General features: G+C 50.5%; 1 protein-coding gene across 3 annotated transcripts in view; it reads left to right on the top strand.

The window, feature by feature from the left end:
• TMCO4 (transmembrane and coiled-coil domains 4) overlaps positions 1-15,610 on the top strand; it is a 34,206-nt gene extending 18,596 nt beyond the window's left edge. For all 3 annotated transcript variants that reach the window (XM_055001581.1, XM_055001583.1, XM_055001582.1), the window contains exons 9-14: positions 2,012-2,176; positions 2,874-3,010; positions 4,005-4,089; positions 7,920-8,037; positions 9,092-9,209; positions 13,972-15,610. In XM_055001581.1, coding sequence (XP_054857556.1) covers positions 2,012-2,176; positions 2,874-3,010; positions 4,005-4,089; positions 7,920-8,037; positions 9,092-9,209; positions 13,972-14,400 — 1,052 coding nt within the window. In that variant the 3' untranslated portion in view covers positions 14,401-15,610. The remainder of the gene's footprint in view (positions 1-2,011; positions 2,177-2,873; positions 3,011-4,004; positions 4,090-7,919; positions 8,038-9,091; positions 9,210-13,971) is intronic.
• The last annotated feature ends 73 nt before the right edge of the window (positions 15,611-15,683 follow it).

The following is a 15,683-nucleotide window of genomic DNA, read 5'->3' as shown; positions in this document are numbered from 1 at the left end:
TGAACGATGCTGGTAGGGACCCTAACTTGAGCAGCTGGGATGTTTGTGGAGCCTCTGTGATATCACAGCAGCCCTCTCAGTAGCTGGGGAGGGGGAGTTGATGGGTGGCTCTTCTCTGGGATCTGTCTAATTGGCCCTATTCTGAGCCCTCACTGCGGCTTCCTGGCTGGCACAGAACGGATGGATTTGGTCCCAAGCACACACGGTCTGGGTATGTGTTGCATCCTGTTTTTTCCAGTCCCCAAAGTTCCCGCTTGCAAACGGGGGACCTTCTTGCCGCAAACGTGTCTCCCATCTGCTGCTGCCGGGGCCTTTTGCAAACTGAGTGGGTGGCTGGCAGCTGGTTTTTCTCCGTCAAGAGCATCCTCCGTTTTGCAGTGTGTTACCAGGACACTGTCAATGTGGTTTTGCTTCCCAATTTTTATTTTTAAAAAGCAAGGCCTTTTGTTTACCTTTCGCACCATTTTCCTGAGCTGTGACCAATGTCGCACAAGTTCCTGCCACCTTCCGGGTCAAAGGGCAAAGTCGTGAACGCTTTCTTGGTGATCGAAATCCTGTGGATCCAGGAACGGAATTGCAGCCATTGCCAGGCAGAGCTCAAAGAGTCTTGGCAGTGTCTGGCAGCAGTGAATCATTCTTGCGGGGCGGTGCGATCTGGCGCGTTTTCTATTTTATTTGCAATGCTTTTAGCCTCCCCTCCTCCTCTTCTGGCCAATACAGCCATAGGGTGGTTTACAAAACCAGGTTTAAAAGTACAAGTTCAACCCTGGGAAAGCAGCAGCAAAACATCTCCAAAGAATTGCCAAATACCTGGCAGAGCGAAAAGCGCTTCACGTGTCTCTGGAAAAAGAGCAGGGAAGAACAGAGGAGGACTTGGGCTGGGGAGCAGAATCTGTAACTCTGGGGCCAACACGGAGAGAGCCCCGCTGCATGATAGTCTTACATAGACGATAGAACAAGGAGTAGAGCCTTTGGGGCAGACCGTGAAATTCTGATGGGGAAGGGTGGCGTTCCTCTCAGAGAATGCTGTGCCGTGGAAGGTGCCCCTCAGGCACTGCAGCCAGACACTGCAGGGGTTTGAAGGTGAGAACCAGCAAGGAAATTACCAGGTGGCCAACGCAGATGTATTTTTTGAAATGTGCAATGGTCTCTTGCCAACCTGGTCTTGTCCACAGGTTGTTGGGGACAATCAGTACCAACTGCAGTTTTTTGACTGTCTCCAATGGAAGTCCCACATCAGGGCATTGCAGCAGTCTAAGGATATGGTATAATATAGTAACTGAGGATCAGCTATGATCCGTGAGGTCCCCAGTGCAATTCTTGCCTCTGCCGTGAACTCGCATGCCTTTGGCATGCCACTCGTTCCCTCGGCCTCACATCTACAACATGAGCATGTTAACACCGACCTTCCTTACAGGGCTGTTTGTAAAGATTACCAAGAGAATGTCAGTGAAGGCCTTTGAACATCTGCAAGTTCAGGATTAAAAACTGCATTGCAATTGTCATTACTCTTTGGCAAAAACAACCACTGGCCCAAGCACATGACAGCTGACATCATTAACACAAGCTGTGGAAATTATGGAGTGTGGGAAGTGCTTGGAACGTTCTTAAATGCTCCAGAGATGCAAAGTATTACATTATGGAAGTGAGGCTGAGATCACTGCTTTGCCTCCAAGCTTTCTCCGTTGAGTTTTTTTGGGGGTGGGTGGGGGAAAACAGCCTTTCTGGCTCCGTCTCTATGACCTTGGAGGTCTAGAGGAGGAGCAGGTGAGAACCTCCAAGACAAGCAAAAGGACAGCATATTTGCTTCATATTTGTAGAGCCAAAAAAGTGCAGGGATGAGACTGTCAGCCTAGGTCCAGAGAGGCCTCGTTCACATCTCCTGTCTGCTCAAAAGTACACTGGGTGACATATCTATCCTATCTCACAAAGAAAGGTGGGCGAAGAATGAAAAATGACAAATCATGATCCTGGCTCTCCTTAATTTTGTGTTTTTGTGTCTTTTGCTTAGGGAGTTTTACGGCTCCATGGAGCAGCTTGCTACAGTCCAAAGAACAATATTGCTTAGCCTGGGAGTCCAAATACCTCATGGATCTGGGCAATGCCCTTGACTCTCTCTGGAATGGATTAGTTAACATGATGGCCCAGGAAGCCCTGAAATACACTGTCTTGGCAGGTAAGAACCTGGGAAACATCTTGCGCGTGCGGCGCAGGGGGTCCGGAAGCTGAAGTGGCTACAGTTGCAGGAGTCCTGCTCTTTGAGCAGAGTATCACCTGCGAAACCCTCGCAGTCCTGCTTTTGAAAAATGACCGTGCTATTCATTTGCAGTCCAGTAATGTAATATAATATGGCTAAAACAAGCTGTGTGTTCCACGTTCCTTGCTATTTGCTTAAACTTAAGAGGAAATCTGACACTTGAATAGACACTTGTGCAAAACCTTTCAAGAGGGGTTATGGCCAAGAGTGGCGCAGTTGGCAAATGAATGGTTTGATATTAGCATTTTACCTGTGTCTGCCTCCAGCAATGGAACATATCTTTCCCTGCTTTTCAAGACATATGCCTGTCTCCCCACCCCAAAATAAAAAGATCTCCCTTGACGACCATGTATGTTTTCAGCCACCTCATTGTACAGATCTTTTCGAGGAGTGGTTGTCAGGTTGCTAGCACTCAAGAACAGTAAACTAAAGGGGGAGGTTCAGCTGCTGCGAGATGTTTGTTTGCCCTGTTTTGGGGATGGAGGTGGCGGGGCGGGAGGAGACGTCATGCCAGAGTCTCTTTGCTGATGATGGAATCGATGCTTTTCTTGGCACTTTCCCCAGAGCCCCGCGGTGGTTCTGATCCCGGCTCTCTGGTTTGCTTTTCTCCCGGCAGGCATCGTCACAGCCCTCACCTGGCCTGCCTCGCTGCTCACAGTCGCCAGCGTTATTGACAACCCCTGGGGTGTGTGTTTGCATCGCTCGGCAGAAGTAGGCAAACATCTGGCCCAGATTCTGCTCAGCCGGCAGCAGGTAGGAGGAGAGGTGCTGGTGGTCGCCCCTGTGGGGTACCTCGGGAGTTGGCAGGGGAACCTTTGGCCAGTCAGAGGGCGGAAGCGTCAGGGAGCGCACAAGCTGGGCACCCATCTCCCGAGAGTTTGCCTTGGGGTCGGCTATCTGATTGATTGATCGATTTCATGTATAGCCCGCCCTCCCTGCAAGCAGGCTCAGGGCGGGTTACAGCAACAGATAGATTACGGAGTTAAACAGATAAAACAGTAAAACAATCAAATCTTATATAGCAGCACACATTTCAATATCCCAGATGGGGCGCCATTCCCCTTCCCTGCACACCACACACAGGGGGGAAAGAGGGCAGAGGTGTGGGTTCGTAAACTCTAACTCTCCGGCACATCGGGGCAGATGGACCATATAACCCCCCCCCACCACCACCACCACACACACACACACACTAGTAGGAGACCAGCAGGGAGGCTAATTAGATGGATCCAGTGCTGGCCTCAACCATATGCCTGGCGGAACATCTCTGTCTTACAGGCCCGCCGAAAAGATATAAGGTCTTGGCGAGCCCGAGTCTCTTCCGACAGAGAGTTCCACCAGGTTAAGGCCAGGATAGAAAATGCCCTGGCCCTAGTTGAGGCCAGCCGAGCCTCCCTGGGGCCAGGGACCACCAGTAGGTGTGTGCCTGCCAATCTAAGGGCTCTCCAGGGTACATATGGGGAGAGGCAATCCCCATATCTGGTTGGGACTTTGAGAACAGGACAGCTGCGGAAGGAAAGCCCTGAAAATCTGTGCTCATTCTCACGTACTTCCTGGTCTGTCCTTTGTCGCTCAGGCTGTTCACACCCCATTATCCATCTTTTTCTCTGGCGAACTAGCAGCAGGCATTTCCTTTGTGCACATTTATTTATATTCCAGCAGCATTTCTTTAAGGACTAGAAACTCTGTTACTGCAAGAATGCCAGTCTACATTCCTGTACTTTCCCCCCACCCCCCACCCCTCTAGGGCAGGCGTCCGGTGACGTTGATCGGCTTCAGTCTGGGCGCCAGAGTTATTTACTTCTGCCTCCAGGAGATGGCCAAGGAGAAAGGTAGGCAGAACCAAATGCAGATTTTTCAGCAGCTCTCCCTCCGTTCGTGTTTGTTCTTTAGCAGCAGAGCTTGCACAAGAGCAGAAACCCCTTAAGCCAAACTCCAAAGACCTGATGCCAGCATGAGCGGAGAGTACTGGCTGCATGGATCTCAACTCTATGTATGTTGCCCAGACCGTCTGTAAAAGGCACGTGCATCACTCCATATCTCCTGTGGAACAGAGCCATAGCTCGGGCCGGGGGAGGAGGGTGCATTGGTTAAAGTGTCAGACTGGGATCTGGGAGACCCAGGTTCGAATCCCCACTCTGCTGTGACAGCTCGCTGGGTGACCTTGGGCCAGTCACACTCTCCCAGCCTCACCTACCTTACAGAGTTGTTGTGAAGATAAAATAGAGGAGGGGAGAATGTCATAAGTCAAAAGTGGGATAAAAATGAAGGAAATAAATAAACTTGTCTTGGTGGTGGAAAGTCCCAAATTTCCGGCATCTCCAGCTAACAGGATTTCAAGTATTACCAGGTCACACCTGAGATCCTGGAAAACCACTGCCAATCAAAGTGGATCACACTGGGAAGAACGTAGCTTCAAAAGTCTGTGAATGTGGGCAGCAGTGTGTGGGCCAAATCCTGTCCCATCAAAGATTGGTGCTAGGCTGCCTGTTGATGTGCACCCTGGCGCCCCAAGCCAGCCTCCGCACAGATGGATGGATATGGCGCAGGCCGTGCTATGTATTGGTTTCTTTGGATTTCTTCCGACATGCTGGTCTGGAACTTCTAGGAGGTGGTGCTGGCAGGAGATGAGAGAGCAGAAAGGCTCCTCCCAAGTTGGCAAGAAGGGCCTGTGATCGATTTTGTAGGAATCCATACCTGCTTCTGTGTACCCTGGCTGAAAACTGGCAACTCATTCATTCATTCATTCATTCATTCATTCATTCCTTGCCTTTATACCCCACCTTTCTTCCAAGGAGCTCTCAGGGTGGCATCTACAACTTTGTGCAAATTATGCACATTTCTGTCTTTTTGCATAACATTTATTGCTATTTTGCATATTCTGGTCTGTTCTGGAGTCACTGAACCGCCTCCCCCAAACTGTTGAAATAAGCTTTTGGCAAGCATTGCCCGTCTGCTTCCCAGCACATTTTTCACTGGAAGGTTGCTCCCTTCCCCCCCACCCCCCCACCCCAGCCACCAACTTCAACAAAAACAAAGATGATCAGGATCCCACATTCCATGGAATTTGCTGTGCTCCCAGGGAATTGCAGCACATGCAACAGGCCTGAAGCTCTTCCCCAATGCCTGTGAAAAGCTGGAGCCCCCCCCCCCCCCAACAAAGTGCAGTAACGTCAGTCTTGCAAGCCTGCTGCCAAGTCTCCCCCGGCACTTGCTTGGCAGTGCCTGTTCCTGAACGCTCTCCAAAGCTCCCCATCCCCGGTCCCATATGCACCATCCCTTTAATTAAAGCCACCGTACGTGCAGATCTCGGCTGCTATTTTCCGTGGCAGTTCTTTGCCGGAGCCAAACAGCCAACCATCTGTCACCTTATTACCAGCCGTGATCTCTGGTATTAATAGTTCCTTTTCTTAGCTGGGAGGGGGTGGGCTGGGGCGGGGATTCATGCAGAAAAATTGGGGGGTGAGATTCTGTGAAGGAACATAATCCTGACTCTTACACTCGGGGAAAAAAATGGGGGGCATAAAAGAGCAAAGTGGGCCTCCCAAGCTTAATTTTTTTAAACTATTGGAAGTTTGGAAAATGCTGTTCTTTGTCTAGCCTCCCCTCTTCTTTGCCGCACCTGCTGCTGCTTCTGACCCCAGGTTGCTGCTCTGGAGGGACCAGAAGATGAGAGGGTGATGCGGTTGCTAGGCAGCCCCAGTACCTTTCTTTCCATCCCATCATAGGAGCAGAAACAGCGAGGAGAAAAGGCGGAGGGTCAGTTGCACACACAGCCAGGATATTTGGGTGGAGGGTGTGTGCGTGTGCTAAGCTGCAAAACCAATGCACCAGTTGCCCAAATCAGATCCTGTGAGAACTTTCTCCTGTCTGAAGTTCAGGCAATAAAAAGGGGTTCTGTTCAGTTCAAATTAGATGAGACAAATCAGGTTTCTGAATTCCTTGCCGGCAACCTCCCTCCCGGTAAGTCTCTGGACGAATGTCATATCACCTGCCAAAATTAGATCTTTCAAAATGAAATGCTCCTCCCCACCCCCTGCTGCCTTTCCCTGGTCTTTTCTTCTTTCATGTGCATCCTTCAGGAGTGATCTTTCCGTTGTAGCCCCAAGCCCTGCAAATAGCCTCAGCCGGAAGAGAGGTTGGCTGAACCTCTATGGGCTTTCCTGGCCTGATGTACGGCCTCTTTTTTTGTTTAAAGGTTTGCTTCTTGCTCTGCCAATACAAACAGTTCCTTAATGGGGGGGATTGAAGCAGCCCCGTTGGACTGTACTTGTTAGGAAAGTCCATGGCCAGCTTAATAACAACAACAACAACAACAACATTCCATTTATATACCGCCCTTCAAGACAACTTAATGCCCCCTTAGAGTAGTTTACAAAGTGTGTCATTATTATCCCCACAACAACAACCACCCTGTGAGGTGGGTGGGCCTGAGAGAGCTCTGAGAGAGCTGTGGCTGACTCAAGTGGAGGAGTGGGGAATCAAACCCGGCTCTCCAGATTAGAGTCCCGCGCTCTTAACCACTATGCCAAACTGGCTCTTAACCACTACACTAAACGGCTTTCCTCTCCTCGGCCTGTTGAGAGAAGTGGGGAAGTGCATTGCTTTTGATACCGAACTCTGAAAACAGTGTTGCTAGTGGCCAATAAATAAATAAATTGGGATTGATGCAAAAGCAAAGTCAGCCCCAGAGTGGATGACTAGGAATTCTGGCATATCATGCTTTACATGCAGAAGGTCTCAGGTTCAATCCAAGGCATCTCCCATTAAAGGTTCAGGCAGCAGGTGATGTGGAAGACCTCAGCCTGAGACCCTGAAGAGCCGCTGCTGGTCTGAGTAGATGATACTGACCTTGATGGACCGAGGGTCTGATTCTGTGAACACTGTGCATGTTCCAGGAGGCACGGGACGTTGCGAGCGACTGAGTCAAGGGGGGTGGGAGAGGAGGAGATGGGCGGATCAGGCACACTGAGATCCCTAAGAGGTTAACGTATTCTGGAAGGACAGATATGTATCCAAGAGAGAATTACCTAATCATTGATTTCTCTCTCCTCCTCCTCATGGGTCTCCACCAGGTTCCCTCTAATGATGCATGATGCATTTGACGAAGAGAGCTGTGGTTCTCAAAAGCTTATGCTACAATAAAGTTGGTTAGTCTTAAAGGTGCTACTGGACTCTTTACTTTTTGGCAGCCTTCCAGGTTCCTCACAGCCCCCCAACATTCCCTATACAATAACGGGTGGCCCATTTGTAGTCTCTCTGCTTTTGTTTCCCAGTGGCTTTGCTGGTGTGTGTGGGAGAGCTGCTGTCATTAAATGGAGAGAGAGAAAGGAAGACGGATTCTTTGTGAGCCCTGTTTCCTCCCCCGTCCCCCGCTCTTTCCATGTTGGCATCCCTGAGGAGAATCTCCTCCTTCCCCGATGCTTCAGAGAGCCACCAGCAACCTAGTCTGGCAGTCTAATCACTGCCCCACACATCAAATTAATTGGGTGGACATTCAAGGAACAAACAAACAAACAATCCTGCATTCCTCCCCAAGGTGCCCAGTCCACCGTTCTGTGATAGGAATGCCACATCAGCCAGTTTCAAAGGCTGTCCGGTTGCCTCGTGTGTTTGTGTGCACAACCCTTCCCGTTAATTCTCATGGGGTCTCTCTTTTCAGACTGTCAAGGGATCATTGAAGACGTGGTCCTGCTGGGGGCACCCGTGGAAGGAGAGGCCAAGTCCTGGAAGCCATTCACCAAGGTCGTTGCGGGCAAAATCATCAATGGCTACTGCAGGTCTGTACTTGCACAACTGGGGTGCCCCAAAATCGGGTGCTTGCTTTGTTTTTTAGGCAGATACGGTAGACTTGCCAGCTCCAGGTTGGGAAATTCCTGGAGATTTGGAGGGTGCAGCCTGGGAAGGACGGGGTTTGGGGAGGGGACCTCAGCAGGGTATAATGCCATGGAGTCCACCCTCCGAAGCAGCCATTTTCTCCAGGGGATCCCCGTCCTCTGGGTATCAGTTGTAATTTGAGGAGATCTCCAGCCACCACCTGGAGATTGGTAACCCTAAGATATGGATCCCCCCTCCAGCTTCCTCAATTGCCATTAGAAGCTGGAGGCTGTTAACGGGCTGTGTCCAGTGAAGCTGGACCCAATCCAGTACTGCCGTCCCTTTCTCTGGCAGCCTCAGTATTTATTTATTTAGGTATTTTAGGTGGCAAAGATGGAATCCTTTGTGTTTCCTCTCTTACCCTCCTGAGATTCGTCATGAGTAGTATTCCAAATGGGCACAAGGTCCCTGCAAGCTGCATGGGCTGTGCCGTGCCCCCCCCAGTTTGCATGCCTCTCAGCCAGGCAAGAGGATTGCAGCTCCTGCACAGATTCTAAATTGAATAATCATTTTACACGATTAACTCAAAAGGCTTTGCATGACGGCCCTGAGTTAATACTTTAACTTAGCCATAGTAGTTGCAAAAGAATCCTAGAGGACAGCACTGTAAATATCCATGAAGCTAGCTGTGGAACCTCCATATTCAGAGGCAGTGTACCTCGAAATACCAGGTGTTGGAGAGAAGCAAGGAGGAAAGGCCACAGCAGCCACGCAGGATGCAGGACGAGATGGATCTTCGGACTCTTCTGACGTTCTTATTGACCGTGATAGTTAGGAATCGATCCTCCAGGTTCCCTGGCAGTATATCCCAGAGCTCAGCTGTGTCCCTCAGGCCCCGTTGGTGAGCATCCCAGGGCTGTACCTTTCCTGGAGCTAGACGGACCTCAGCCTTGTGCATTCCTTCAGTCCTCTTTCTCAAGTAGCTCTCTTAACGTTCTTGGTTTTGTTTTCTCCCAGGGGGGACTGGCTGCTGGGCTTCGTATACCGGACATCCTCTGTTCAGCTCAACGTCGCCGGACTTCAGCCAGTGGCCCTGGACGACAGGAGGATGGTGAACATGGATCTCTCATCTGTTGTAAGTGGCTCTCCTGGTTCACACCGGGCTGGCTGGCTGGGGCACTTCAGGAGGCTCATGGCCTGGCTGGAGGTCTGCCAGAAGGCTGATTTGTTCATCCGGTCCCCACAGGAAATGGGGGGGTCCCCTGGAAGAACCTCCCATTTCTTGAAAGAAAGCGCATCCGGGTGTGGCAATGGCACAAGAAATCTGTGAGCCGCTGCTTCCTCCCGGAGAGGGGGGATTGTACTGGGGGGCTCCCGTGGCGGCCCTGAGGTTCCTGGGGTGACGTCCCATTCTTTCCAATCTCCTCTCCACAAAGCCAGACTAAATGAGAAACGTGCCTCACGCCTCCAAGTTGTGGGGTCTAGGTGCAGGCTTTAATTTTATTTCTCTTTATTTGTAAGCAAGGAATATTCATGGACCTGCTCACATTTGACTTGAAGTTTATAGGTGTACCAAGAGAGTCATCTTGGGCTTAATTGTTCTGGTTTCTGTTTCAAGGGGAACTGAGAGATGTAGTTCCTGGAAGGGATGAGAGCACTTTTGGGTTTTTGGGAAACTCCCTGGAGGAGAAGCCAAGTTAAATGGTTAGTGTAGACATATCCTTAAAGACAGATGTGGAGCAGCTGCCCTCGACTCTCTGTCTGTGCCAGGGTAAAATAAATACCCTGACTTCCCGCTTTTCCCTTCCTCGTCAGCTGATTTGGAACTTTTATAAAAGAGTGGTTTTGTAGAAGTCGGATTGCTATCAAAGGCTCATGCCGTGTGCCTCAGAAGCTGCCCTGCCGTTCCTAGGCTCCGCTGAACAGACCAGGCGCTCTCACACTGCGCTCCACTGCTGAGCTGCCTCCCCACCCCCTCCGCAGCTGCTTTATTCCAAGTCAGACCTCTTATCCGTCTGTTGTAGACTTGTCTACTCGGGCAGGGCCGTACGAGATTCAAACTGGACGTCCTGTTTCCTTTTCTTCTCGTAAACTGGCAGTGCCAGTTTCATCCCAGAGCATGTGTTTAACAATCTACCCATCAATTAATTTGGGCCAGGCCAACAGCGTGGGAGAAAGAGTTACGCACACTCACCCGCCTCGCCAGTCGAATTAGCGGCTCCTTGCTTGAAGAAAGATTTCTTTTAGTTTGGCCCTGAGACTCTTCGGTCTGGAAAGGCAGGGGTTTAAACTGGGAAGGTTCCCCTTTGCGTGCCCAGCCGGGGTTCCATTGAGAGGCCTCATTCCCTTGACTTAAACTCTGTCTGCGGTCAGAGGTGGTGGTGGTGGTGGTGGAGAGTGCCCACAAGTCATCACTTACTTTCATGGCAAGAGACTATCAGAGGTGGTTTGCCATTGCCTGCCTCTGCAATCCTGGACTTTGCTGGAGGTCTCCCATCTAATTACTAACCAAGGCTGACCCTGCTTAGCTTCTGAGATCTGATGAGATCAGGCTCACTTGGACCATCCAGGTCAGGGTGCTGCCAGAGGAAAGAGAGAATGTTTTCTTGCCCACTGAGCAAGAAAGAGAAGCTGCTCTTCTCTTGCCCCTTCTCCTCGCAAACAGTCTTTGTGATGTCGCAGCCTCCTTGACGGGCCCCAGCTGGCTTCAACAAGGAGCTCCCCCACCCCACCCTGCTGTATCTGGGCAGCCAGCAGGGACCTCTCGAATCTCTTGACGAAGAATTCACTTGGCTTGGTTGCAAAGCTGGGCATTATTTACAGACAGCTTACTAGAAATTTTCCGTCGCCGGTAATTTAGCCGTTGCAGATCTAGAGTTTAGCATAATGCTCCCTCCCTCCCTCCCCGGGCTTCCAGCTGTGCTGATATCACTGCTGGCATGAGATGCTTTTAAATTTCCAGGAAGGACCGGCAGGGGCTGGTGGGATTTCATCATGGTTAAGCAGCCGGAGGGCCCAAGGGAAGGAGCCCGTGGCCTCTTTTGTCCTGGAAGGAATTCATCAAATGAGTGTCTTCCCCAGTAGGGCCAGGCGAGGTGGGACCAGACTGGACAGTGACCCTGGTGTGTTTACTGGCGTCCCCTCCTTGGATAAAGTGACAAGGATGGGGGTCTTTCTTTAAAACCAAAAAGCAGAGGACACAAGTATGGGGATGAGAGAGAGTCCAGTCCTCTCCCCCATCACCACCCCTATTTCAGCACGTTTTGCCAATCACATCCAGTCTGGCTCAAATCCGGTCCTGGAGCTGAACTTTGGGGGAAAATGCTTCAGATCACGGAACATCACAAGACGAGGTAAGGGGCCCAGTTCTATTCCCTCTGTAGAAGAAAAGAGGGCCCCCACCCCTCTCTTCTCACTATGAATGGGGCAAAATTGAGCTGCCTCTATTCTGCTTTCCATCAAAACTTCCTCCCACCGAGTTTTGGAAAACAAAACAAAACAGCCTTTCCGGCTCCGTCTCTCTGACCAAGAGGAGCAGGTGACTCTGTGGGGCCCTCCAAGAGAAGGAAAAGGGCAATGCAGTTGCGGCATATTTGTAAAGCCAGCACAGTGCGGCAGTCAGGCTAGGGTAAGGGAGAGCTGAGTTCAGATCTCAGCAGTGAAGCTGGCCTGGGGTGGCTTTGGGCCAGTCACTCCCTCACAGGGTCGTTTTGTGATGAAATGGAGGAGTGGGGGCGACTCTCATGCCCTGCCCTGCTGAGGCCCTTGAATGAAGGGTGGGATAAAAATGTAACAGGTTGGAACTTCAGACTCCTTTAGCTCCTTCTGTTGCAAGATCTCTGAGGGCCCAGTTTGCACAGGCAATAAAACGGAGAGGTAAAGGTCTTCCTGGGAGAGGGGAGTTGGGTCAGAAAATGCTCTCATTTGCAGGGAGGTTTAGATTTCCCCTCTCCAGGGCTTCTGAAAGCCACCATGAGCAAAGATTCTTTGCTGCATTAATGCAGAGAATGTTTGACTGAAACAAGGATGCTGCCGCCCAGGCCTGTTTCCCCGAACGGCCGGCATGGTGTATCCCCGGCCCCCCATTACCTGGTTAGAGCCACTGCTGGTTCCTCTCTCGAGTGATCTCACTGCCTCCTTAAAACTCAAACCAAGCAGGCTAATAAAAGGATGGGGACTTCTGTTGTTTCCACACAGATGCACACACTCACACAATTGCACACTCCCCCCCCCTTCAGAGATCAGTGCAGCCCGCTGAAGTGTCGGCCCCTTAGGCCTCTGACAGTCCCCTTTAATTACAATTCTAATCTCTTCACAATTGGAGAAACCAGTTGGGCCATCTGGAATAATCCTGGCTGCAGATGGCCTTCGGAAGTCACAGTTCGGGTTTTGTGCCAAGTCCTTAGCGCCTCCAAATGCCAACCCGTTCCTGTGATTCTTTGGGCACGGAGGGTTGCCATGACATTCTCACAACACCACCTCAGATTGCAGGGCCAGATTTCTCCGTGGCCATCCTGAAAATGGCCTTAAAAGGCACTGGGGGGGTCCCCAGTTGAGTTTTGGAGCAGATGTGGCTGGAAATGTTTCAGCATTTTTCTGCTGGTTTTTAAATCTTTGCAAACTTGCATGTATATACCGTATTAAATGTTTATTGAAATGTCTCTGAAACTGACTGTACTGACTCACACTGTGTAATCTGCCTTGAGTCTCAGTGGGAAAGGCAGACTATAAATAACATAAATAGCATAAAAGAGAAACTGAACTCCCATATTCAAAGGAAATATGAGGAGGGGGCAAAAGATGAGAGGGGCTGTGGCCTTCCTATCCTACCTATGGGCTTCCCAGAGGTAGCTGATGGGAACAGGATGCTAGAACGGATGGCACATTTGAACACGTGTGGGTACGGAAGGGCAATCTGATGGCGAATACGAGTTTGCACACACTAATCCCATTTGCTCAACTGAGAGGACTAGAAACTTGAGCTTCAGCAAATGCCATTAAGAAATTTCCCACTCTCCAGTGTTTGAAAAAGGTTATGGAGTAGTAGTATCTTTAATTCACAAACAGGCAGTGCTGAAGCCGAGAGGCTCTCCCTCATGTACTGAGTCTCTCTTGAAAACGTTGATGTTTTCAGAGAAATCAGCCGGCCGTTCCGTTCTGCGTCTTTTTTGCTCGCAGGTGCGTCTCCATGTTTAGCTGGGAGTTGAATAGGAATGAGTTGTTACTGACTTTTATTTTAAAACCACCAATCTTTTTTTCCTTTTAATAATCTTCACAGCCACTGTTTCAAATGAAAAGAGAGAGAGTGCGCGTGTGTGTGTTTCGAAAATGAGAAAGACGAGGGCAGGAGCTGGCAACATGCGCCAAGCTGTCTAGAAGAAACCTTGGACTGTGTTTTAATTTTAGAAACTGTGCAGAAAACTGTCAGAGATACACAATTTGTGCTGTTTTAAGAGAGGACTCCATAAAACAGTTTTGCTAACCCTAGTAGAACCACTTGTGTGTGTGTGCGCGCACGCGCACATGTGCATGTGTGCTCCCTGTGACAAATTGTGCGTGTGTGTGTGTGCCCCCATGTGCCTGTGTGCTCCCTGTGACAAATCTGTTGAACAGGCATGCATTGGTCTCTTCTCCAGGCTATCTGGAAAGTGGCAGAAATTCCAGGGATTGCAACATTTGGATGGCCTGGTTAGGATTAATGTGTTTTTCATGCCCTGTCTGTACCGGTGTGGCAAGCTGTTTGCACTGGGAAGGGCCATAGCGGAGTGGTTCAGCGGCAGGCATCTCTAACTGAAGATGCATCCCAGGCAGCAGGTATTGGGAAGGGCCTCTCACTCCAGCCTCCTCAGCCGTTTCGATGCTCCCGTTCCCGACAGAGTTTTGTGGCTCTTTTGCAGGTGAGCGGCCACTTGGACTACATGAAGCAGATGGACACGATCCTGAAGGCCGTGGGCATCAAGACCAAGCAATGCCGTCTGGAGGAGGGGGGCACTCTGGCCGTTCTCTCCCCCAAAGTCACGGAGAGCCAGGATCAGGCCCTGCAGAACGATGCCCCTGCGGAGCCTAGCTCGCTGGGGCAAGAAGAGAACGCAGATGTTGTCCACGATGCCCCCTGGTCGTGGGAGCCAGTTTCCAGTCACGAACTATGCCTGAGGGACTCAGCCCAGGCAAGGGTTTCTGATCCGAGAGAGAGCTTAGAAGCCCGGGAGCAGCAGAAGTTGCCCAGCCGAGAAGAGCCTTTCTCCACTAACTCTTCCCACCCCTCTGATTATTCTCAGACAACTGATCGTGGCACCTCCAATCCTCTTTCCCCAACGTCCAGGTGATGCAGCACAGCATGATGGTAACTGTAGTCTTGGCACGGACCGTTCCAGATGTCGCTGCCTACAGGACAGAAACCTCCCAAAATGCTTCCCATGGGGCACATTAACGAATTTCTATGCGAGTTCAGGCCAGCTGTTTTGATTGGCATTCTGCCCCTGGCAATTTGCTGATTTCATAAAGTGTTTCTTGATGTGACCGCGATCCCTGGTCAGTAGAAAGTACCCTGCACCTGACCGTGAGACTCTGCGATTACCCGTTGGGGTGTGACGGTCCTCTTCATGAATTTGTCTCACCCTTTAAAAAACTATTTCAGCCTACCGGTTCTGGCCACCTCTTTTGGCAGTGAATTCCATAAGTTAAGTGCATGTTCTACAAAGAAGTGCTTCCTTTTGTCCGTGCTGAAGCTACTGCTAGTCTGTTTCATTGTATTGGTGGTAGAAAGTGGTTATGCGCTGATCTGCCTTTGCATACCCAGAGAAACAAAGGCTGCCTGAAGGAGAAACGCTGGCGTGTAATTAAGAACGTGGTAGTGGTGGTGGTGGAGAGTGCTGTCAAGTCATAGCTGACTTACGGCGACCCCTAGTGGGGTTTTCAAGGCAGGCGACGAACAGAGATGGTTCGCCATTGCCTGCCTCTGCAGCCCTGGTCTTCGCTGGAGGTCTCCCATCCAGTTACTAACCAGGACTGACCCTGCTTAGCTTCTGAGATCTGGCAAGATCAGGCTTGCTGGGACTATCCAGGCCAGGGCACATTGTTTTAGTTTTTTAAAAAGGGCATACACTGGAGATTTAAGAAGGTCTGGATAAAAAAAAAATCTATTTATTTTCAAATTTGTGCGTTGAGAAGGAACAATGGAAAATGTGGGAGCCCGCACCAGGAAGGGCTGGGAGCAGATCACATCCCGGAATAAAGCGGATTCCAGGCACTTCGGGCCGCTTCTCTCAAGCCTCCCTTCCTGCTTTTTAGGCCCAAAACTCGGGGCACAATCCATCAAGAAGGCCACCAGTCCAGATTTCGGTAGGGCTTGCAAGGGAGGATGTGATGCCCCACCCCCCCAATAGTTTCCTCCTGTAGCCCCAGAAGGAGGCGCCTGGGAACTTTCAGAAACATTCCATTGGGTTCAGAGAGCAGATGAGGAGTTGGGCTGTTCGCTTACTCAGCATAGACATGTGACTTGAATGGCGGATCTGATGACAACTGTTTTCTGCACACTTAAAACACAAATTCTTCAGTAAGGACGCAAGACATCATTCCAGTCCTCCCAGTGATCCCATCTCTCACAGAT

Source organism: Eublepharis macularius, chromosome 17 (genome assembly GCF_028583425.1).
Source record: "Eublepharis macularius isolate TG4126 chromosome 17, MPM_Emac_v1.0, whole genome shotgun sequence".
NCBI lineage: Eukaryota > Metazoa > Chordata > Lepidosauria > Squamata > Eublepharidae > Eublepharis > Eublepharis macularius.
This window is presented reverse-complemented; position numbering and strand designations above follow the sequence as displayed.